Genomic DNA, 25,406 nt, shown 5'->3' with positions numbered 1-25,406 from the left:
ATAATTCATGTGCATTACCTGAGCCACACAAACCAGTTCAAAACCCAGAAACAAAAACAGAAAATGCTGGAAAATCTCAGCAGGTCTGACAGCATCAGTGGGGAGAGAATGGAGCCAACGTTTCAAGTCTGGATGATCTTTCGCCAGAGCATGTGTGAAAGCAGGGGGAAGGGCGTGTGGTGTAGACAATTAAACCAGAACAATTTGGGCAGCACTCTGAAGGTAAAACCTATGTATGTTTACTCAACTTTTGGGGCGGCACGGTGGCACAGTGGGTTAGCACTGCTGCCTCACAGCGCCAGGGACCCGGGTTCGATTCCCGGCTTGGGTCACTGTCTGTGCGGAGTCTGCACGTTCTCCCTGTGTCTACGTGGGTTTTCCTCCGGGTGCTCCGGTTTCCTCCCACAGTCCAAAAGATGTGCTGGTTGGGCGCATTGGCCTTGCTAAATTCTCCCTCAGTGTACCCGAACAGGCGCCAGACTGTGGCAACTGGGGGATTTTCACAGTAACTTCATTGCACTGTTAATGTAAGCCGACTTGTGACACTAATAAATAAACTTAAACTAAACTTATTTGTTTCACAACCAGCGCCAAGAATTAAGATCCTGACAATCACAGCATCATTTCGTATTCCCGAAAACCTCATTCATTAAGACAGTTTCCCAAAATCTTCCAGCCACTGAACCCAAATGTACTGCCAGACAACTTAATAGACATTCTTCTTGTGTTGAAGAATTTAACCACATAAATTTTACTGTTTTTGCACAGTAAGTACTGAATGTTGAAACATTTTTCTATTTACTTTTTGTATACATTTATTATCATTAAAACCTTACTCAACAAATACTTAAGTCTTAGCAGCGTGAATCCTCACAGCATTGAAGAAGAATTGAGATGAGCATTTGAAATTCCATAGCATACACTTGGTGATAGGTGCTTGATGGCCACTGCAGACATGATGGGCCAAAGGGCCTCTCTGCGTGCTGTCAAACTCTGTGACTAGAACCAATTTTAATAGGAGGTAGGATGCTGCTTCTTTTGCTCACAAACTTGCTTAATATTAGGAGTGTTACTGGTACGCTGGATCCTCAACGTGTGCACGCACACACTCACCTTAATTAAAAGGGATAATTGGACACGTATGGGAACCTATTAGAATGGGCGAACTAATCCACGCGGAGAAGTATAAATCCCTAAAAACAAAAATGTAAATGTGTAACTCTGCATGGACGATACTCCGACCACATGGTGACTGGGTAGAATCCACAGACTGGGGAAAATGCAAATATTTCAATATTCGACCATCAGGAACAATGGGAGAAACCTGGACACAGATTGACTCATTACAGCTAACAAAGGTGGATTGACCATGCTAAGTTCTTCCTCCGTGTACCCTTTCACAGTAACTTCATTACATTGCTAATGTAAGCCTACTGGGGACACTAGTTAATAAACAAATAAATTGTCGACTAAGTAATTTTTGCACCGCCAACAAAAGACCTACCCTCATACCAAACCCATAAACCATCCGAATAAACGGGAATGTCCCTACACCAACCTACTCCTCCAACTAATGCCCCCACGCCAATCCAACACATACTACCCGAATCCACACCACGACACCCTGCCCAGCGCAACATAAAACATCCACAAAGAATAAAAAGTCACCCCATCCCACCAGCTCTGGGAGCCTCCTCACCCCACCCACCCTAACAGGCACACACAGGAGACAAAAGCACCAAGACAGGGGAGGACAACAAACCACCCTTCAACCAACAACCTTAGAATCTTAGAATCCTTACAGCACAGAAAGAGGCCATTCGGCCCATCGAGTCTGCACCGACCACAATCCCACCCAGGCCCTACCCCCATATCCTTACATATTTTACCCACTAATCCCTCTAACCTACGCATCCCAGGACACTAAGGGCAATTTTTAGCTTGGCCAATCAACCTAACCCGCACATCTTTGGACTGTGGGAGGAAACCGGAGCACCCGGAGGAAACCCACGCAGACACGAGGAGAATGTGCAAACTCCACACAGACAGTGACCCAAGCCGGGAATCGAACCCAGGTCCCTGGAGCTGTGAAGCAGCAGTGCTAACCACTGTGCTACCGTGCCGCCCAATGTGCCACCGTGCCGCCTCTCTCCCTCTACCCACCAACATCCCTATCAGGAAACCCCCACGACTTTTCTTTCCCACCGCTTGACCTCTTGCCCCCCTGTCAGTAACAAAACCTTTCTCCCCCCCGCCCCACTAAAAGACAGAATCTGACTCAGCAACAGACACAAAACCTCCCCAGTCAGAAAACCCCCAAAACCAACTCTCCAACACACACACCACTTGGACATCCATCCCAGCCCCCGGAAACACCTACCTAGCAGCCCCCTCCTCCTAACACACACCACCTCGACAACCACCTCCCCCCAACCACCTAAAATACGACAGAAACAGATCATCGCCCTGTTTTCCTTTGTTCTCCCCCCCACCCCCCCCCGCCCCCCACCTACTCCTCCCTCTTCTGCCACACTGCGGTGCCCCCCACTCACCACCCCACGCAAGAAAAAACTAACACGAATAATAATATATAATTTTTAAGAAGAAAAAGACCCAGGAGGCAATAAGACAACAAGGCCTCAAGACAAGGTCAAGGCATCACAGGGAGCAACAAGGGTTGGACGTGAGCTGAAAGGAAAGGGGCAGGGCACGAAGGAAAGGGGACGTGTCCTCTCTCTGTCCCACCCCAAAATTCTCTCTCTCCCACATACGTACACACTCCCACTTCTCTTTCCCACCCACAAACCCTCCCATTCTCATTCTCTCCCACCTTCCTCTCTCCCTCTCTCTCACCCACCCACCTCTCTTTCTTGCCTCTCCCTCTCTCTTCCACCTCCTCATCTCTCTCTCTCACCCACCTCTCTTTCTTGCCTCTCCCTCGTGCACTCTCCCTCTCTCTTCCACCCACCCCATCTCCCACTCCCCATCGCTGCCCACTACAGGCCTCGGATGCCCATCTCCCCCCCCATTCCTGGCCCCCCCCTCTTCGCCCTGTGGCCTACCTCACTTCACCATCTGGCTGCCTTCACTCTCACCCCGACTGTGCCGCTATTTCTGGCTCATCCAATCAGAGGCCGGCTTCTCCGTACAATGGCGACTGGTAGGTGCGCTAGTGCCAACAAAGTGAAAAGCCGCCTTTGATTGGACAAGCTAGAAGGACAGCCTTTCTCAAATTTAAAAAGGGCCACACCTACCCTGGAACCACTGGCTGTGTCCCGCGGATCCCTCAGTCTAAACTACTTGCACTTAAGTTGTAAAGTCGATTTGTAATAATGAAAGTACAACACCAGCCCCAATGGGGTTAAAATGATGGGATGTTCAGTCAGCCTGAGAACGGCACGGTGGTTAGCACTGCTGCCTCACAGCACCAGGGACCCGGGTTCGATTCCCGGCTCGGGTCACTGTCTGTGTGGAGTCTGCACATTCTCCCCATGTCTGCGTGGGTTTCCTCCAGGTGCTCCGGTTTCCTTCCACAGTCCAAGAGACATGCTAGTTACGTGGATTGCCCAATGCTAAATTGACCCTAGTGTCAGGGGGATTAGCAGGGTAAATGTGTGGGGTTATGGGAACAGGGCCTGGGTGGGATTGTGGTTGGTAAAAGTTTATTTATTACAGTCCCAAGTAAGGCTTACATTAACACTGCAACGAAGTTACTGTGAAATTCCCCTAGGCGCCACACTCCGGCGCCTGTTCGGGTACACTGAGGGAGAATTTAACATGGCCAATGCACCCTAACCAGTACGTCTTTCGGACTGTGGGAGAAAACTAGAGCACCCGGAGGAAACCCATGCAGACATGGGGAGAACGTGCAAACTCCACACAGACAGTGACCCAAGCCGGGAATCGAACCTGGGTTCTAGGCCTTGTGAGGCAGCAGTGCTAACCACTGTGCCAGTACAGACTCAATGGGCCGAGTGGCCTCCTTCTGTAATGTCGGGATTCTATGATTCTACGAACTGTCGTATGGCAGAGCCAGATTGAACTCTCGAGAGAAGAGAGCTCCCGGTACAAGAGAGCTGCCATCAGACACTGTGCCTACCTGTGTGCTTCTTCTTCTGTCTGACTGGGGAGCCCCAGCAGCGTCCGTTGTAGCCACCTCTACTGCCCAGCGTCAATCGACTTGGGATTTTCCCCTCCTGTTTGAACGCACCAGCATCACTTGGTCCCTCGCTGGGGGCGCGCTGCACGCTCTCTGTGTGTGAAATCAAATGCACACGCTCAGTAAACTGACACAACTCTCCAAACTACAGTCTCAAGAGCAAAGGGGGAGATCCTACAATCAGCCAAGGAGGACAGAGGAAGCAACGCCAAGTTTAACCAGAATAAAATGTCCAAGATTCATCCCCCAGGTTTGACAAACACCACCATCTTTTGTAATTAAACTTCTGTCATGAATGTTGATTCGATGATTTGCACAATTAAAACAGGAGGCGATGGCCCAGTGGTATTATTGCTAGACTATTAATCCAGAAACTCAGTTAATGTCCTGGGGACCCGGGTTCGAATCCCGCCTCGGCAGATGGTGGAATTTGAATTCAATAAAAAAAATCTGGAAATAAGAATCTACTGATGACCATGAAACCATTGTCGATTGTCGGAAAAACCCATCTGGTTCACTAATGTCCTTTAGGGAAGGAAATCTGCCGTCCTTACCCGGTCTGGCCTACACGTGACTCCAGAGCCACAGCAATGTGGTTGACGCTCAATTGCCCTCTGAAATACCCTTGCAAACCACTCAGTTGTGGACTGCACCATTTTAAAAAGACAGTTCACCACCAACCTCTCAAGGGCAATTAGGGATGGGCAATTAAAGTTGGCCTCGCCAGTGACACTTATGTCCCACGAATGAATAAATAAAAAGTACTTTTAACTTAATAAAATGTTCTAAAGTACTCAACGGGAGAGTTAAGAACCAAAATTAGATATAAGAACATAAGAACATAAGAAATAGGAGCAGGAGTAGGCCCATGCAAGACTTCTTGAGAAAGTGAGAGGGCATGGGATCCAAGGGGCTGTTGCCTTGTGGATCCAGAACTGGCTTGCCTGCAGAAGGCAGAGAGTGGCTGTGGAGGGGTCTTTCTCTGCATGGAGGTCAGTGACCAGTGGAGTGCCCCAGGGATCTGTTCTGGGACCCTTGCTGTTTGTCATTTTCATAAATGACCTGGATGAGGAAGTGGAGGGATGGGTTGGTAAGTTTGCTGACGACACCAAGGTAGGTGGTGTTGTGGATAGTTTGGAGGGATGTCAGAAGTTGCAGCGAGACATAGATAGAATGCAAGACTGGGCGGAGAAGTGGCAGATGGACTTCAACCCGGATAAGTGTGTGGTGATCCATTTTGGCAGATCCAATGGGATGAAGCAGCAGTATAATATGAAGGGTACCATTCTTAGCAGTGTAGAGGATCAGAAGGACCTTGGGGTCCGGGTCCATAGGACTCTTAAATCGGCCTCGCAGGTGGAGGATGCGGTCAAGAAGGCGTACGGCGTACTGGCCTTCATTAATCGAGGGATTGAGTTTAGGAGTCGGGAGATAATGCTGCAGCTTTATAGGACCCTGGTTAGACCCCACTTGGAGTACTGCGCGCAGTTCTGGTCACCTCATTACAGGAAAGATGTTGAAGCCATTGAAAGGGTGCAGAGGAGATTTACAAGGATGTTGCCTGGATTGGGGGGCATGCCTTATGAGGATAGGTTGAGGGAGCTTGGTCTCTTCTCCCTGGAGAGACGAAGGATGAGAGGTGACCTGATAGAGGTTTACAAGATGTTGAGAGGTCTGGATAGGGTAGACTCTCAGAGGCTATTTCCAAGGGCTGAAATGGTTGCTACGAGAGGACACAGGTTTAAGGTGCTGGGGGGTAGGTACAGAGGAGATGTCAGGGGTAAGTTTTTCACTCAGAGGGTGGTGGGTGAGTGGAATCGGCTGACGTCGGTGGTGGTGGAGGCAAACTCGTTGGGGTCTTTTAAGAGACTTCTGGATGAGTACATGGGATTTAATGGGATTGAGGGCTATAGATAGGCCTAGAGGTGGGGATGTGATCGGCGCAACTTGTGGGCCGAAGGGCCTGTTTGTGCTGTGGCTTTCTATGTTCTATGTTCTATCTGGCCCTTCGAGCCTGCCCCGCCATTCAACAAGATCATGGCTGATCTGAAGCGAATCAGTTCCACTTACCCGCCTGCTCCCCATAACCCCTAATTCCCTTATCGATTAGAAAAATATCTACCCGTGATTTAAACATATTCAACAAGGAAGCCTCCACCACTTCAATGGGCAGAGAATTCCAGAGATTCACTACCCTCTGAGAGAAGAAGTTCTCCCTCAACTCTGTTCTGAACCGGCCCCCCCTTATTTTGAGGCTGTGCCCTCTCGTTCTGGTTTCCCTTCTAAGTGGAAAGAATCTCTCCACCTCTACCCTATCCAGCCCCTTCATTATCTTATATGTCTCTATAAGATCACCCCTCATCCTTCTAAACTCCTGTCAACCGCACTAGTGATATCAAGTTTAAAGTCTTAAAGTTTATTTATTAGTGTCATGAGTAGGCTTACATTGACACTGCAATGAAGTTACTGTGAAAATCCCCCAGTCGCCACACTCTGGTGCCTGTTTGGGTACACGGAGGGAGAATTTAGTATGGCCAATGCACCTAACCAGCACGTCTTTCGGACTGTGGGAGGAAACCGGAGCATCCAGAGGAAACCCACGCAGACACGGGGAGAACGTGCGAACTCCACACAGACAGTGACCCAAGCCGGGAATCGAACCCGGGCCCCTGGCGCTGTGAGGCAGCAGTGCTAACCACTGTGCCACCGTGCCGCCACATAAGGCTATAATAGGACTAATAGTCAAATGCTCAGCCAAGGATACAAGTCCAAAGGAGCATCTTAAAGAAAGAAATTAGAGAGTCGGAGAAGTTTATGGAGCTTCGAGTGTCCGCAACTGGAGGTGTGGCCACCAATGGCGGAGTGACTGAAACTGGGGATGCTCGAGAAGTCAGAATTAGATGAGCTCAGATGTCTTGGAGGGGTGGAGCTGGATGTTACACAGATAGGGAGGGGCAATCAAAGGAGGGATTGATAAACAAGGATGAGAATTTTAAAATCAAAGCATTGCTCGCCTGGGAGTCAATGTGGGTCAGCGGGCATGGGACGAGAATGAAATAAAGAGCAAGATAATGGACTTCACGATTGCCTTTGAGTGCTAGAGACATGAGTAATGGTGCATCTGAGGATACCAGTGGATTCAAATAAGGTTCAAATGAAATCGTCTCGAACCCAAGAGTACCAACATCAACAACTTCACCGACCGATTCAAGGCTCATATTCCGTCTTGTTGAAACAGATTATAGTTTAAATTTTTTGTTCATATGTTTACATGTTGGTGCGATGAAAGACACTTGCATTTACACCTTTGGGAAATGAATCTGGGATGAAGGCCAACTCCATCTCAATCAATTCACTCAACTTTATTTTCCACCATTGACACAACAGAGAGAGAACAAGACAGATTGATCTGAATGCTAATTTAGCCCCACACCGCTCCACCTCATCCTCATGTCCGAGAAAAGACGGCAAGCTATAAAGCAGGGGTGAAAGATGCAACCATTGGGTAGGCATGGTTCACATATTCCACCAATGGATACGGGTGGACCTGGATTGCTTGCAATGGCAACATCGCAGACTTGGATCACTTGATAAAATCCATTACTAACAGATTATAAAGATACCTTTAAGTTCAAACCTAGACGGTAAACATTAGTAAGATCTCCAATCTTATCTGGAGTTGGGGGGGAGGGAGGGGGGATGGTTCCAACCTTGCACAAGATGCCCACGTTGGCGCTTCATCAGAGGGCATTGGATAGCAAGACGGAGCACGAGCTTCTCGACACCCCAAGCATCCCATCATCTCCAATCCGAGGGAAGCAGTATTGGGAGTCTTCAACAGCCATGGGCAAAGGGGAACTTAGTTGAGGAATTTAGAAAGGAGAGGCAGCGCGAGGAGCAGAAGGAGAGGAAGACAAAAGAAAGCTGGCTTTTACCCAGCTCCTTCCACAACCGCAGGCTATCACAAAGTGCTTTACAATCGATGATGTGTAGTCACTGAGGAGATTCCTCAATGGCCGGATAGGCAGCTTTTTGCGAGGTACAAATTGGGAAGACCCAACTGATAATTTTCCTGTTCATCTTAAAAATAGCTCCATGCAATCTTTCACATCACCTGAGAAGGCTTATGTTCCATTTCACCTCCTACAGTGCAGGAATCTCTCAATACTGACCCTCTGACACTGCCGCACTCCCTCAGCACTGACCCACTGACAGTGCGGCACTCCCTCAGCACTGACCCTCTGACAGTGTGGCATGTCCTCAGCACTGAACCTCTGACAGTGCGGCATTCCCTCAGTACTGACCCTCTGACACTGCCGCACTCCCTCAGCACTGACCCTCTCACAGTACAACATTCCCTCAGCACTGACCCTCTGACATTAACTTACATTAACATTGCAGTGAAGTCACTGTGAAAATCCCCCAGGTGCCACACTCCGGTGCCTGTTCGGGTAACACTGAGGGAGGATTTAGCATGATCAATGCATCTAACCAGCACAGCTTTCAGACTGTGGGAGGAAATCGGAGCACCCAGAGGAAACGCACGTAGACACGGGGAGAACTTGCAGATTCCACACAGACAGTGACCCAAGCCAGGAATCGACCCCGGGTGCCTGGCGCTGTGAGGTAGCAGTGCTAACCACTGTGCCACCCAGTAGTATAAATCTCCTGTAGTGATTGTTTGAAATTGGGCATTCCTGTGTTTGTCCTGACGAGTGCAGGATGAAAAGTTTCAGCAATACTTCTGTTCAGCAATATTTAATTTGTTCTCGGTTGAAAGGGGGTAGAATGATCCTTAACCTGCAAAAATATTGTTCCTTTCTGTGAATGTGTGTGTGCACTGCAGCCTAGATGGAAACCAGTTGGGTCTTCAACAATTAACATTTTGCATCACAATTTCTTTTGGCACAAGTCTCTGACGATGCCACAGCACCATCAACTGGGTGAAAGACGTGCTGGTTAGGGTGCATCGGCCGTGCTAATTACTCCCTCAGTGTTATCCGAACAGGCGTCGGAGTGTGGCAACTTGGGGATTTTCACAGTAACTTCATTGCAGTGTTAATGTAAGCCTTACTTGTGACACTAATAAATAAACATTAAAAAACAGGAGAAAAGGGTGCCGATTGGTTGACTCTGATTGGCTGAGGGGTTGCCATGGAGAAAGAAAGATCAGTCCGGATTCATTAGTTAGGATTTAGGAGATTTCCCACAGTTTTGTAGGTGGATTATTTATGAAATCATAGAAATCATAGAAACCCTACAGTGCAGAAGGAGGCCATTCGGCCCATCGAGTCTGCACCGACCACAATCCCACCCAGGCCCTATCCCCACATATTTACTTGCTAATCCCTCTAACCTACGCATCTCAGGACTCTAAGGGGCAATTTTTAACCTGGCCAATCAACCTAACCCGCACATCTTTGGACTGTGGGAGGAAACCGGAGCACCCGGAGGAAACCCACGCAGACACGAGGAGAATGTGCAATCTCCACACAGACAGTGACCCGAGCCGGGAATCGAACCCGGGACCCTGGAGCTGTGAAGCAGCAGTGCTAACCACTGTGCTACCGTGCCGCCATGATATGGCAGAAGCTTGAAATACGATGGCCTGAATGGCCTCCTTGTGCATTCTTCTGCTGTGTGATTCTACGTGAGAGAGTAAAACTGATGTTGGCACAGAATTTCAAAGACTACAATTCTTCGCAATGCAGTGAGGAATCTCCATTTAAGCCTGAAACGGTACCTCCCGGGAATGTCCCCGAATAACACAACCACCAATCAATTGCCACATTTAATTTCTGCGCAAAAAGACAATCAACCTCAAAACACAAATAGCGTTGACCTGAACCCTCTTCACTTCCACTGTTTAAAACACACGGTGAATTCCTCTGTAGCCAGTTTGAGGAGAAACACAGCAGAAAGGCCCTAGGCCAGGGTTAGATTGCTGGATCAAAACCTCAAATTCATCTCACTGAAACTTACAGAAGACTGAAAAGCCTGGATAGAGTGGACGTGAGGAAGATGTCTCCATTAGTAAGGGAGACTAGGATCCAAGGGCACAGCCTCAGAGTAAAGGGATGACCCTATAGAGCTGAAATGAGGAGGAATTGATGAGGATGGCACAGTGGTTAGCACTGCTGCCTCACAGTGCCGGGGACCCGGGTTCAATCCCGGCCTCGGGTGGAGTCTGCACGTTCTCCCCGTGTCTGCATGGGTGCTCCGGTTCCCTCCCACGCTCCAAAGATGTGCAGGTTAGGTGAATTGGCCATGCTAAATTTCCCCTTAGTGTCAGGGGGACTAGCTAGGGTAAATGCATGGGGTTATGGGGATAGGGCCTGGATGGGATTGTGGTCGGTGCAGACTCGAAGGGCTGAATGGCCTCCTTCCACACTGTAGGATTCTATGATTGAATGGTGGATTGCCCCTTAGTGTCCTAAAATGTGTAGGCTGGGGGATTAGCGGGGTAAATACTTGGGGTTACGGGGAACGGGTCTGGATGGGATTTCCCCTTAGTGTCAAGGGGATTACGTTGGGTTTCAAGGATAGGGCCTGGGTGGGATTGTTGTCGGTGCAGACTCAATGGGCCGAATGGCCTCCTTCTGCACTGTCAGGATTCTATGAATTTCTCCAGCCAGACGGTAGTGAATCTGTGGAATTCATTGCCACAGAAGGTTGTGGAGGCCAGGTCATTAAGTATTTAAGACAGAGACAGATAGGTTCTTGATTGGTAAGGGGATCAAAGGTTACGGGGAAAAGGCAGGAGAATGGGGTGGAGAAATATATCAGCCATGATTGAATGGCGGAGCAGACTCGATGGGCCGAATGGCCTAATTCTGCTTCTATATCTTATGACCTTATCTTAATTATTCAGAAGAGTTGGCCAAACAGCAACCTGCAGAGGTTGGATGCAACATTTCATCAGCACCCGGACACACCTGTGTCATTTACCGGGGCAGGATTTCAATGCTTCCAAGGGAGCGGGCATGAAATGGAAAGTCTGAGCACTCCCAAAGCACACTGCTGACACAAATAGATGAATACAGTACTCGCAGTGTGACAGGAGCGCGCGCCACCTTCAGCTCTTACACGATGAACAACACGCTCTTCCCAGCGAGCAAGAGGGATGAATCATTCCGACCCTCTAAACCCACGTCCGAAAGACGTGCTGGTTAGGGTGCATTGGCCATGCTAAATCCTCCCTCGGTGTACCCGAACAGGAGTGTGGGAACTAGGGGATTTTCACAGTAACTTCATTGCAGTGTTAATATAAGCCTACTTGTCACACTAATAAATAAACTTTAAAACTAATATAGAAACACAGGAACTAGAAGCAGGAGGAGGCCATTCGGCCCTTCGAACCTGCTCCGCCATTCATTTTGATCATGGCTGATCATCAAATTCAATATCCTGATCCCTCTCCCTTCCCCCCCGTATCACTTTAGCCCCAAGAGCTCCATCTAAGATAGAAACATATTTAACATTAATGTAATCTCATTGTAACAGGCCTACTTGTGACAATAATAAATAAATAAGCTTTAACTTGAGGGGACGCAGTTGTGTATAATTGTTACAGCCAAGACACCTTTTTATCTTTTTGGTAAAAGGGAAAATAAATACAATTCCTCAACTATTTGTTTAAAATACAATTAAAAGGTAAAGTCCCAGATGACCATAGGCTTTGAGGGGGAGGGCTGACTGGTGGTGATTTAACCTGAGGACGACCACACCTCAGGCAAGGGACAAGATTGAGAAGGTGGGGCCTTTGTGAATCGCATCAGCTGCGACGGGAATTGAACCCACGCTGTTGGTGTCGCTCTGCATCGCTAACCCACCATCCGGCCAAATAATCATGGCTTAAGTTTAAGTTTATTTATTTAAGTTTAAGTTTACTTATTAGTGTCACAAGTGGGCTTACATTGACACTGCAATGAAGTTACTGTGAAAATCCCCTAGTCGCCACACTCCGGCGCCTGTTCGGGTACACTGAGGGGGAATTTAGCATGGTCAGTGCACCTAACCTGCATGTCTGTAGGATGGTAAGGACAATCCAGAGCAGCGGAGGACTCCGGTGCTCCGGAGCATGTGGGCGGCACGGTGGCACAGTGGTTAGCACTGCTGCCTCACAGCGCCAGGGACCCGAGTTCGATTCCCGGCTTGGGGCCACTGTCTGTGTGGAGTTTGCACATTCACCCCGTGGGTTTCCACCGGGTGCTCCGGTTTCCTCCCACAGTCCAAAGACGTGCGGGTTAGATGGATTGGCCGTGCTAAATTGCCCCTTAGTGTCCCGGGACGTGCAGGTTAGAGGGATTAGCGGGGTTGTGGGGATAGGGCCTGGAGTGGGATTGTGGTCGGTGCAGACCCGATGGCCCGAATGGCCTCCTTCTGCACTGTAGAGTTTCTATGATTCTATGAAACCCATGCAGACACGGGGTGAATGTGCAGATGCCGCACAGACAGTGACCCAAGCTGGGAATCAAACCTGGGTCCCTGGTGCTGTGAGGCAGCAGTGCTAACCACTGTGCCACCGCGCCCCCCCCCCCCTGCTAACCACTGTGCCACCGCGCCCCCCCCCCTGCTAACCACTGTGCCACCGTGCCCCCACCCCGGATGTGCTGGCTGGCTAATGGTTGGAGTGTGAGGACAGGTTAAATGATACAAAAGATGTCCAAGAATACATTTAAGCACAGTTGGCAATTCTGGGCATGCCCAAAGAGCAGTGGACTCTCTCGCACATCTCCAGGCCCCATCAATCAGGTCTGACAATCTTTCAAGATTTTTCTTACTTGCATTGTGAAATTGAGGGGGAAGAAATCATTCTTTATTTAAGCAGTTAAATATTATGACAGCCCACTGATAGAGTCATCTGTGAAAAATCAAAAATGAGGAAAGACAGAAGGAAATCATACCCTGTGTAGATCCTTCCGGAAAGTTCTCTGTTGGAGTGTTCTGCACGGGGGCTGCTACGCTAGCCTGCTGAGGTGCGGATGAGGTGCTTGCCATCTGATGGACACTGGAGGCTGCCTGTGACATGTGCTTCGAGGGGGACTTCTGACTGGCGGCCAGTGGCTTACTCGATGAGTAGAAGGAGCTTAGCGTTTGAGGTTTATGCGTTTGGCTCTCTCTGTCCAACAACTTGTCCAGAATCTAGAACAAGCAACATTTCAATTGGGGAAAGAAAGAACATCCTTAGTGAAAACCAGGCTCTATCGAATCGTAGTTTCCAAAATGCAGGAGACACCATTCGGCCCATTGAGTCTGCACTGACTCTCTTACCCTATCCCCGTAACCCCACACATTTCCCATGGCCAATCCATCTAACCTACACATCTTGGGACACCAAGGGACAATTTAGCATGGTCAATCATAGAATCACTTCAGTGCAGGAGGAGGCCATTCGGCCCATCGAGTCTGCACCGATCACAATCCCACCCAGGCCCTATTCCCCATAACCCCATGCATTCACCCTAGCTCGTCCTCCTGACACTAAGGGGCAATTTAGCATGGCCCATACACCTAACCCGCACATCTTTGGACTGTGGGAGGAAACCAGAGCACCCGAAGGAAACCCACGCAGACACGGGGAGAACATGCAGACTCCACACAGACAGTGACCCCCAAGGCGGGAATTGAACTCAGGTCCCTGGAGCTGAGAGGCAGCAGTGCTAACCACTGTGCTGCCTAACTGGGACACTAAGGGGCAATTTAGCATAGTCAATCCACTACAATGCAGAAGGAGGCCATTCAACCCATTAAATCGGCACCAACTCTCTGACAAAACATCGAACCAAGGCCCAATTCCCGTAACCCCACGTATTTATCTGGCTAATCCTGCCTAACCTACACATATTGGGACTTGAAGGGGCAACTGAGCATGGCCAGTCCAGCTAACCTGCTGAAGCGCCCGGAGGAATCCCATGCAGACATGGGGAGACCGTGCAGAATCCGCACAGTCACCCGAAGCTGGAATCGAACCCGGGTCTCGGGCGCTGTGAGGCAGCAGTGCTAACCACCGTGCCACCCATTTGGCAAAGCTTTAACTCGCACCTCCATGGCCCTGAGGAGGTGTATTAAAAAATAGCTATGACCCCGTGATGTCATTGGATATTTGCTCTTGTTCACCTGCTCAGTTGACTTTGTTGCTGCAAACTAGCAAGTTGAACATTTTCTGTTGCCGGTCTCCGGGTTTGTATCACTCAGAGCACATTGAATTATATCAGAACGTAAGAACATAAGAAACAATAGGCCATTCAGCCCTTCGAGCTCTCTCTGCCATCCAAGCAAAAGCTGCCCTCATTAGCTGATGGTGCAAGGACTTGGGGACAGTAATGCAGGGGAGATGTGAGGACAGACTTTGTTTATGCAGCGAGTGCCAATGATTATCCGAATCGTTGCTTACAGGGGTGGTGGAAGCAGAGGCGGTGAATGATCTTGAAAGGAAATTGGATAGGAATGAGCAATAAATAACCTGGGGGGCTCCAGGAATAGACAGGAGAATGGGACTGCCTTTAATACTGTACAGAGTGCTAGCAGAGACTCAATGGGCTGAATGGCCTCCCTGCATGCTGCCAATGACTCAATGGCATGGTCCCGACATTTGAGTCAAGTTATAAACCAACAGCTCACCCATGACAAATAAAACCTGCGCCATTACAGATCGCGATGTCATGCTTACTTTTTTAAGCTTAGCTTGATCATCTTTGTAGGTGATCATGAGGGCAAGTGCAAGGTCTCCTTTCTCCCGCCTGGTGCCTTCACATAACAGAGGGTGTTCCGCTTCACTTATGGTGGTTTTCATACCTGGGGAAATAGCACAAATGAAGAAACCTTGTTGAGTTTTACCAGCCTCGAGGTTACCGATTGAATACATGCTCAGCATAAGAATGACACCTCTTATTTAGAATCAGAGAAATCCTACAGTGCAGAAGGAGGCCATTCAGCCCATCAAGTCTGCACTGACAACAATCCTACCTTGGCACTATCCCCACATAATTATCCCGCTGATCTACACATCTCGGGATACTAAGGGGCAATTTAGCATGGCCAATGCACCTAATCCGCACATCTTTGGACTGTGGGAGGAAACCGGAGCACCCGGAGGAAACCCACGCAGACACAGGGAGAATGTGCAAGCTCCGCACAGACAGTGACCCGTGGCCGGAATCGAACCCGGGTCCCTGGCGCTGTGAGGCAAGAGTGCTAACCACTGTGCCGCCGTGCCCCCCATTGGCACAGTGGTTGGCACTGTGACACTGTGATATTAAAGCCCACATTTCCGATCAAATCACCCCGGGAGGCAGCAGAACGAGGCAGGCCCTTTCAGAACATCAACCTGAACTTAGTGAGCACATTTATCAGAGCAGAATGTCCCAAAGTTGTAATCAGTGACTGAAGCACGAGCAGCAAACTTGAACATTGGAAGATAGGAATAAGAAGTTGGCAATTCAGCCCTTCGATCCTGCTCCGCCATTCAATCAGATCATGGCTGATCTCTCCCTGGTCTCAAATCCACCTCCCCACCTGCTCCCCATGTCCCTTTAACCCGTTTTAAAATTAGAAATATATCCATCTCCTTCTTGAAACCATTCAATGATTCAGACTCCACCGCGCGATGGGGCAGCGAGTTCCACAAATTCACCACCCTCTCTGCAAGTTCCTCCTCATCTCAGTGTTAAATCTACCCCCTTTCAACCTACACCCTGTGACCTCTTGTTCAAGATCACCCCAGAACAGGAAACATTTGGTCCACATTTACTTTATTAATCCCTTTTAAAATTTTATATCCCTCCATCAGATCCCCTCTCATCCTTCTGAACTCCAGCGAGTACAAGCCCAAACTGTTTAACCTCTCCTCGTACGTCAACCCTTTCATCCCCGGAATCAATCTGGTGAACCCAAGGAGGGAGTTATAAAGTTCTAATCAGTCTAGCTTCCTTCCCAACTGCAATTATTAGATCTTTAGGTCACTGTCACACACAATTTCATGGCTAGAGAAAATGTTCATCGACATCCAATTAGGAGCAAGAAAATTTATCATTTTAGCACTTTTTACGACATTGGGAGCGCACAGCCATTGAAAGTCTTTAAAAATAATTACTATTTAACATGACCATAAGACATAGGAGCAGAATTAGGCCACTCGGCCCATCGAGTCTGCTCCGCCATTCAACCATGGCTGATATTTTTCTCATCCCCATTCTCCTGCCTTTTCCCCATAACCCCTGATCCCCTTATTAATCAAGAACCTATCTATCTCTGTCTTAAAGACACTCAATGACCCGGCCTCCACAGCCTTCTGCGGCAAAGAGTTCCACAGATTCACCACTCTCTGGCTGAAGAAATTCCTCCTCATCTCTGTTTTAAAGGATCGTCCCTTTAGCCTGAGGTTGTGCCCTCTGATTCTAGTTTCTCCTACTGGTGGAAACATCCTCTCCACGTCCACTCTATCCAGGCCTCGCGGTATCCTGTAAGTTTCAATAAGATCCCTCCTCATCCTTCTAAACTCCAACAAGTACAGAGCCAGAGTCCTCAACCGTTCCTCATACGACAAGCTATTCATTCCAGGGATCATTCTTCTGAACCTCCTCTGGATCCTTTCCAAGGCCTGCACATCCTTCCTTAGATACGGGGCCCAAAACTGCTCACAATACTCCAAAAGGGGTCTGACCAGAGCCTTATACAGCCTCAGAAGTACATCCCTGCTCTTGTATTCTAGCCCTCTCGACATGAATGCTAACATTGCATTTGCCTTCCTAACCGCTGACTGAACCTGCATGTTAACCTTAACTGGGAGGTCCCATGTGTACGAAATAATCCAAGCACCTATCTTGTTGCGAAGAGTGGGACAGCCTCCTGTCACTGGCCATGCCAACCCCCTCCCAATACACACTAACTCTCACATTCTTCAGGTGCCAGACTGAAGGGGCCTTGGTAACTATGCATTTCAGCATTGGTCCATGATTATTATTTTTCTTTATTCATCCGTGGGACATGGGTGTCGCTGGCTGGCCAGCATTTATTGCCCATCTCAAGTTGTCCTTGAACCGAGTGGCTTGCTCGGCCATTTCAGAGGGCAGTTGAGAGTCAACCACATTGCTGTGGCTCTGAAGTCACATGTAGGCCAGACCAGGTAAGGACAGCAGATTTCCTTCCCTAAAGGGACATTAGTGGGTTTTTCCGACAATCAACAATGGTTTCATGGTCATCAGTCGATTCTTAACTCCAGATTCTTTTTATTAAATTCAAATTCCACCATCCACTGTGGCAGGATTTGAACCTGGGTCCGCAGAACATTAGCTGAGTTTCTGGATTAATAGTGTAGCGATAATACCACTCGGCCATCGCCTCCCCGTATGTTCTGCACTACAGTGGTTTGCCATTGCCTTCTGCAATATGGCTGACTGGGAAACTCTCCCACTCTTACCATATGCCATCAGGCGTATTGGAAAGATTTACAGGTTGCCTGTTTGGTCATGTTATGAACGCACCAGCCATGGTCACCAAGTTCCGGGGTGCGACTCGAACCCAGAGCTTCTGGCTCAGAGATAGGGACACTAACCCACTGCGCCACAAGTGGACAGCAGTGGTTCAAGACAGTGGCTCACCACCCCTTTCTTGAGGGCAATTAAGGATGGGCAATAAATTCTGACCTCGCCAGCAATACATCCAATATTTAGCAAACTTTAGTTATATTCGAGTAAAGCTAATCAACTTATCAAAAGCAGTTGGATCAAATTATAAACAAAACCAAAGATAATGATAGCTGATCTGGTAGAAGTTAGTCAGGAAACAATATGATCAGAATTATACCTTTCATTTTTAAATGGATTACTTTTGAATCATTAAATAGTTGGTCAGTGTAAACCAATTCCCATTCTCGCTGACTTATACTGGCGTCTGGTTAAGTATTGCCTCAAGTTTAAAATTTTAATTCTGCTTTTCAAATCCCTCCATGTCTGTCCTTTCCTTATCTCTGTAACGCTCCGAGATATCTGCACTGCTCTAAGGGAAGGCGGTGGTACGATGGTATTGTCACTGGACTGGTAATCCAGAGACCTAGGGAAATCCTCTGGGGACCCACATTTGAATCCCGCCATGACAGATGGTGAAACTTGAATTCAATAAAAATCTGGAACGAGAGGTCTAAGGATAACCATTGTCATTTGTCGTAAAAACCCATCTGATTGACTAATGCCCTTTAAGGAAGGAAATCTGCCGTCCTTACTTGATCTGGCCTACATGTGACTCCAGAGCTACAGTAATGTGGTTGACTCCAAACTACCCTCTGAAATAGCAATTAGGGATGGGCAGACCAACAGCAGTCAACAACACATCGCCTGAACGAATAATAAAAAGCGTCCCCGATTTTAATTGGTCCACCATTGGTGGCTGTACCTTTGGTTGCCATAGTTGCAAACTCTGGCTCTCTCAAACCTGTCTTCCTCCTTTTAGATACTTGTTAAGATGTACCAAGTTTTTAGTCATTAATATCTCCTGATGTGGCTCGGAATCAAATTTTGTTTCCTAATGCGTTGGGGCGTGTTACTTTTTCATAGACGCTAGCTATATATAAATGCAATCTACTATTAGAATCATTGAATCCTACGGCGCAGGAGCCATTTGGCCCATCGAGTCTGCACTGACCACAATCCCACCCAGGCCCTATTCCAGTAACTCCTCATATTTACCCTGCTAATCCCCCAGACACTAAGGGGCAATTTAGCATGGCCAATCCACCTAACCCAGACAGCTTTGGACTGTGGGAGTAAACCGGAGCACCCGGAGGAAACCCACGCAGACACGGGGAGAATGTGCCAACTTCGCACAGACAGTGACCCAAGCCGGGAATCGAACCCGGGTCCCTGGCGCTGTGAGGCAGCAGTGCTGACCACCGTGCCGCCATTTCTTTTTATTTCTATGAAGCAAAAACAGTGGACGCCATTGCGTTATGGTTGCAGGAACTGTAGAAACAAACTTCAACTTACCCAAAGCAGCAACAGCTGCCTCAAAGCCGAGCTCCTCATCTCCAGGCATCTCATTGTTGCGATTACGACTGGGAGGCCTCGAGCCAGTTGGTGAGACGACTGTAAAAGAAACAGAGTCAGAAACTTGGCTACGATTTTCCCAGCGTGCTCACTGTGGCTGCCAGCGCACTCGAGAGAGAAAAACAATGATTCATGGAGGATGAATGATCACTCAATTTGGCATTTTTGAATAAAATCATCATCGAGTCATCATCGAATGCTGACAGTGCAGAAGGAGACCATTCAGCCCATCGAGCCTGCACCTACAACAATCCCATCCAGACCCCTATCCCCATAACCGCATGCATTTACCCTAGCTAGTCCCCCCGACACTAAGGGGCAATTTAGCACAGCCAATCCAACTAACCAACACATTTTTGGACATTAAGGAGCAATTTAGCTTGGCCAATCCATCTAACCTGCACATCTTTGGCCACCATAGAGCGATTTTGCATGGCCAATCAACCTGACTCGCACATCTTTGGAGTGTGGGAGGAAACCGGAGCACCCGGAGGTAGACCATGCAGATACAGGGAGAACGTGCAAGCTCCACACAGACAGTCACCCGAGGCCGGAATCGAACTTGGGTCCCTGGCGCTGTGAGGCAGCAGTGCTAACCACTGTGCCACCCATGGCCGTACCCACTCGCCTTCTTCAGATCCCAAAAGCTTGGGTCTCCTTCGCCCAGACGGAGGTCTTTCAGGCCACTGCCAGTGCTCTCTCTGCCCATCTCAAGGGCTCTGCCCGCTGTCATTCAGACTCATGCCAAATTATCCTGGTCACCACATTCTCTCACATCACAACACTGGTGCATCCCCATTTACTGCTAATTTAAATAGTCTACACACATTTCTATTTGTGTTGCATGCAAATCAAATACTGAAAGAGAGAAACACTCAAACATTTCTCATTTGAGGAAGTAAAAAGTGCTGGTGTGCACACTCTAGTTGACCAAGGATTATTTAGTTGAATTTAGAAGGATGAGGGGAGGATCTCATTACTGAATACTGAAAGGCCTGGATAGAGTGGACGTGGGGAAGATGTTTCCATTAGTCGGAGAGACTGGGATCCGAGGGCACGGCCTCAGAGTAAAGGGACTTATTTAAGACTTATCTCGATAGCCACATGAACAGACTGGGAATAGAGGGATACAAACGGATGGTCTAGTTAGGAACACATGATCGGTGCAGGCTTGGAGGGCCAAAGGGCCTGTTCCTGTGCTGTATTGTTCTTCGGACGACCCTATAGAACCGAGATGAGGAGAAATTTCTTCATGGTGAATCTGTGGAATTCAGAAGGCTGTGGAGGTCAGGTCATTGAGTGCATTTAAGACAGAGCTAGGTTCTTGATTGGTAAGGGGATCAAAGGTTACTGGAAAAGACGGGAGAATGGGGTTGATAAACATATCAGCCATGATTGAATGGCGGAGCAGACTTGATGAGCCAAATGGTCTTATTCTCCTCCAAGGCAGCACAGTGGGTAGCACTGCTGCCTCACAGCGCCAGGGACCCAGGTTCGATTCCCAGCTTGGGTCATTGTCTGTGTGGGGTTTGCACATTCTCCACATGTCTGGATAGGTTTCCTCCGGGTGCTCCGGTTCCCTCCCACAGTCCAAAGATGTGCAGGTTAAGTGAATTGGCGAGGCTAAATATCCCCTTAGTGTCAGGGGGACTAGCTGGGGTAAATGCATGGGGTTATGGGGAACAGGCCTAGGTGGGATTGTGGTGCAGACTCGATGGGCCAAATGGCCATCTTCTGCACTGTCGGGATTCTATGATTCTATATCTTACTTTCAGCTCGCAAGTCCATACCAGGACCACTAACCAGCACATTTTGTCGATCTCTCATTCCCCCCTGATAAGGCAGCAGAAGACGTCAGTGGCTAAACTATTCAAGTGTCTCGGGTAGAGGAAAGAAATGGGGGAAAAAAACCTTTTGGAGCAGTTATCAACCAACTGAGGTCTGGCTCCTCACCAAGGTCTGGCGTCGATATTGGCAAAGCTGCTTCAGAATTGGATTCAGAAGATTTCCAAAAAAGACCATCAGCTTTCCCAGGATCTTATTGCCAATTCGCATCTCCATCTCGAGAGCAATCACATCATTATTTCAGTGCCCATCAAAGTTTTTGACGTAATGATCTAGCCTTGCAGATGTGATAAAACAGACCCTCTTATTCTTTACTTGGTTAAAGCATATGCCTCTCATCCACATTGCAATACCCTAGCATTTTCCCAGCATGGAGTAGCTCACAAACACTATTTATTTTCTTTAATAAAATTAAATTAAATTAAAATTCAGAGTAAACCTTTCTGAAATATTGTTGGGCCTATATTTCAGATCCAGTTAATGTTCCCTACATCTATAAGCAGAGAATAAGACAAACATCTCCGCCAATTAGAATAACCAAGTAATTCGGGGATGAATGTGAACTACCTTTGAGACGTGTGGGTTAGGTGGATTGGCCTTGGTAAATTGCCCCTTAGTGTCAGGGGGATTTGCAGGGTAAATAAGTGGGGTTATGGGGATAGAGCCTGGGTGGGATTATGGTCGGTGCAGACTCGATGGGCCGAATGGCCTCCTTCTGCACTGTAGGAATTCTATGATGAATGGACACAAGAGCTGGCCTCAAATTATCAGAAATAAAAGCATCAGGGAAAATGAAGGTTGAGGGGTGACTTAAAAGAAGACTTTAAGATTATGGAGGAATTTGACAGGATAGATTCAGAGAATATATTTCCATTTATGAGGGAGTCAAAGTCCATAAATATATGATGGTCACTAATAAATCCGCTCACCCGGAGGAAACCCAGGCAGACACGGGGAGAATGTGCAAACTCTACACAGTGATTCGAGGCTGGAATTGAACCCAGGTCCCTGGCGCAGTGAGGCAGCAGTGCTAACCTCTCTGCCACCATGCCACCCATATCCTTCTATTAATTTCTCCCTCATTTCTTTACCCAGAGGGCGGTGAGAATGTGGAATTTGCTACCACACAAGAGTAGTTGAGGCAAGTGGCATGGGTGTACATAAGGTGAAGCCGATCACATAATCACATAAGGTGATTAGCCAATCAAATGAGGGAGAAATGAATGGCAAGATATGGGTGACACGGTGGCACAGCGGTTAGCACTGCTGCCTCACAGTGCCAGGGACCTGGGTTCGATTCCCGGCATGGGTCACTGTCTGTGTGGAGTTTGCACATTCTCCCCGTGTCTGCGTGGGTTTCTTCCGGGTGCTCCGGTTTCTTCCCACACTCCAAAGATGTGTGGGTTAGATGGAGTGGCCAAGCTAAATTGCTCCTTAGTGTCAGGGAATTAGCAGGGTAAATACATGGGGTTACAGGGATAGGGCCTGGGTGGAATTGTTGCCAGTGCAGGCTCGATGGGCCGAACTTCTGCACTGTAGGGATTCTATGATAAGCTGATCGGGTGACAGAAGGGAGGAGTGTCGTTTGGAATGTAATCCCGGCACAGATATATTGGGCCAAACAGCTCAACTTGCGTTGCAGGTAAGGTGTAACCACGCATGACTGACAAATTAAGTTGCAGAATGTTACCTGGAGTGCACAAAACGTCAAAGATGAAACTGGCCAACATGAGGGGCAGGACAGGCCGATAATCGCAGAAGTTTCCTTCCCTCAGCTGTTCCGCCCTTTCCCGGATTGTATTCATCTCACTGACGCCAAGCGGGATCTTCTTCAACAGTGCCACAATTTCGGACTCCTGGTAAGCCAGCTTCACCTGAAAGAGGGAAACACTTTGAGGGTGCCTGCCGCTGCGTTCCACTCCGAGGTCATAATTACTCAAAGAAAAAACAATAAACTGTGATCACTGCAGTCATACCGAAAACTAATGGGACGTTTTGGAATACAAAACGCAGACAGGAACATTGCGAACATTCTCTCTTCCACCTTCGTCCATTGGGAAAAAAAGATACAAAAGTCTGACGTCACGTACCAACCGACTCAAGGACAGCTTCTTCCCTGCTGCCGTCAGACTTTTGAATGGAACTACCTCGCATTAAGTTGATCTTTCTCTACACCCTAGCTATGACTGTAGCACTACATTCTGCACTCTCTCCTTTCCTTCTCTGTGAACGGTATGCTTTGTCTGTATAGCGCACAATTCTTTTCATTGTATCCCAATACATGTGACAATAATAAATCAAATCAAACCAATTGCAATGTTGTGCCTTCAAATCTGGCCAGTTGTGGTATTACCGCTAGACTATTAATACTCAGCTAATGTTCTGGGGACACAGGTTCGAATCCCGCCACGGCAAATGGTGGAATTTGAATTCAATTTTAAAAATATGGAATTAAGGATCTACCGAGAACTATTAAACCATTGTCGATTGTCGGAAAAACCCATCTGGTTCACTAACGCCCTTTAGGGAAGGAAATCTGCTGTCCTTACCTGGTCTGGCCTACATGTAACTCCAGAGCCACAGCAATGTGGTTGACTCTCAGCTGCTCTTAGGCAACTAGGGATGGGCAATAAATGCTGGCCCAGCCAGCGATTCCCATGTCCCCATGGATCAAAAAAAAATCCCGCCCAGAGCAAATTTATTCAGGTGCACTGAACATAATGCTTTCACTTTTGAGAAAAGATTCACACACAGGGGTCATATACTGTGGCCGTGTATTGACGTACATAATGGCATTCAAATAGCTACGTCCCAAACTGGAATGGAACCATTTTGTCTTTTTAAAAATATATTCATTCTTTCATGAGTTGTGAGCATGACTGATGGGGCCAGCACTTGTTGCTCAACCCAAATTGCTCTTGAGCTAACAGGCTCACTAAGCCACCTTAAAGGGCAGTTATGTAGAAACATAGAAGATAGGAGCAGGAGGAGGCCATTCAGCCCTTCGAGCCTGCTCCGCCATTCATCACAATCATGGCTGATCGTCCAACTCAATTGCCTCATCCTGCTTTCTCCCCATAACCTTTGATCCCATTCGCCGCAAGTGCTATATCCAGCCGCCTCTTGAATACATTCAATGTTTTGACATCAACTACTTCCTGTGGTAATGAATTCCACAGGCTCACCACTCTTTGGGTGAAGAAATGTCTCCTCACCTCCGTCCTAAATGGTCTACCCCGAATCCTCAGACTGTGACCCCTGGTTCTGGACTCACCCACCATCGGGAACATCCTCCCTGCATCTACCCTGTATCGTTAAGAGTCAATTGCATAGAATCATAGAATCCTTGCAGTGCAGAAGGAAGCCATTCGGCCCATTGAGTCTGCACCGATTCTCCGCTGCCTGTGTCCCCAGAGCATTAGCCCGGACCTCTGGATTACTAGTCCAGTTGTGGAGATGCCGGCGTTGGACTGGGGTGAACACAGTAAGAGTTTTAACAACACCAGGTTAAAGTCCAACAGGTTTATTTGGTAGCAAATACCATTAGCTTTCGGAGCGCGAAGGAGCAGCGCTCCGAAAGCTAATGGTATTTGCTACCAAATAAACCTGTTGGACTTTAACCTGGTATTGTTAAAACTCTTACCGTGTTACTAGTCCAGTGACATTGCCCCTACAACACCATCGCTTTCCTATTTCGACTGTACTGCCTGGAAATGCTAAGCTTTTTTTTTTGAAAAGAAAATCAGAAAGCAATCTCTGGTCCGTATCATTTTTATTCTTCTAAATGACCACGGAATCTGCAGTCCATCTCGAACTTTACAGAATGTTTAATTAAATCAATGGCAGAAATCTTTAAAAAGCCAGAAGGGTAGAGGGAATAAAACTTTAATTTTCTAATTAAGTCACATTTGCTGCTGTCGTCAGCGCGTGAATCCACAAAAAAGAAACATAACTTTGTCAATTCCTTACATAGATGTGAGAGAACACTCAATGTTTAATCTCCCCAAAAACAATTGCCCTTTCCTCCACGGAATCTCCTGAGCTCCAGAAGATCAACTCTCTCTATCACTGCTCCAGTAAATTCTCACGCACCAACTGAGTTGGATGCATCGCATTGCCGGGGTGATAAGATGGTCGCACTGCACTGCCAAAAGTCCACGAGTGGGGGCACAATTTTGTCCCAATGGTTTAATTCCAAATCTCAAGGGATTGGGGAATATTCTGGGTGGCACAGTGGTTAGCACTGCTGCCTCACAGCGCCAGGGACTCAGGTTCGATTCCAGCCTTGGGTGACCGTCTGTGTGGAGTTTGCACCTTCTCCCCCGTGTCTGCGTGGGTTTCTTCCGGGTGCTCCCACAGTC

The 25,406-nt window shown here is 48.0% G+C and overlaps 1 protein-coding gene across 2 annotated transcripts in view; it reads right to left on the bottom strand.

Annotated features, from left to right (window-relative positions):
* The window catches only part of zswim8 (zinc finger, SWIM-type containing 8), a 201,096-nt gene that overhangs the window by 30,821 nt on the left and 144,869 nt on the right, over positions 1-25,406 (bottom strand). For both annotated transcript variants that reach the window (XM_078199386.1, XM_078199387.1), the window contains exons 14-18: positions 22,736-22,919; positions 19,141-19,239; positions 14,832-14,956; positions 13,066-13,303; positions 4,100-4,252 (exon numbers count right to left, since the gene is read on the bottom strand). In XM_078199386.1, coding sequence (XP_078055512.1) covers positions 4,100-4,252; positions 13,066-13,303; positions 14,832-14,956; positions 19,141-19,239; positions 22,736-22,919 — 799 coding nt within the window. The remainder of the gene's footprint in view (positions 1-4,099; positions 4,253-13,065; positions 13,304-14,831; positions 14,957-19,140; positions 19,240-22,735; positions 22,920-25,406) is intronic.

This window comes from Mustelus asterias, chromosome 28, assembly GCF_964213995.1.
Source record: "Mustelus asterias chromosome 28, sMusAst1.hap1.1, whole genome shotgun sequence".
Lineage (NCBI taxonomy): Eukaryota > Metazoa > Chordata > Chondrichthyes > Carcharhiniformes > Triakidae > Mustelus > Mustelus asterias.
This window is presented reverse-complemented; position numbering and strand designations above follow the sequence as displayed.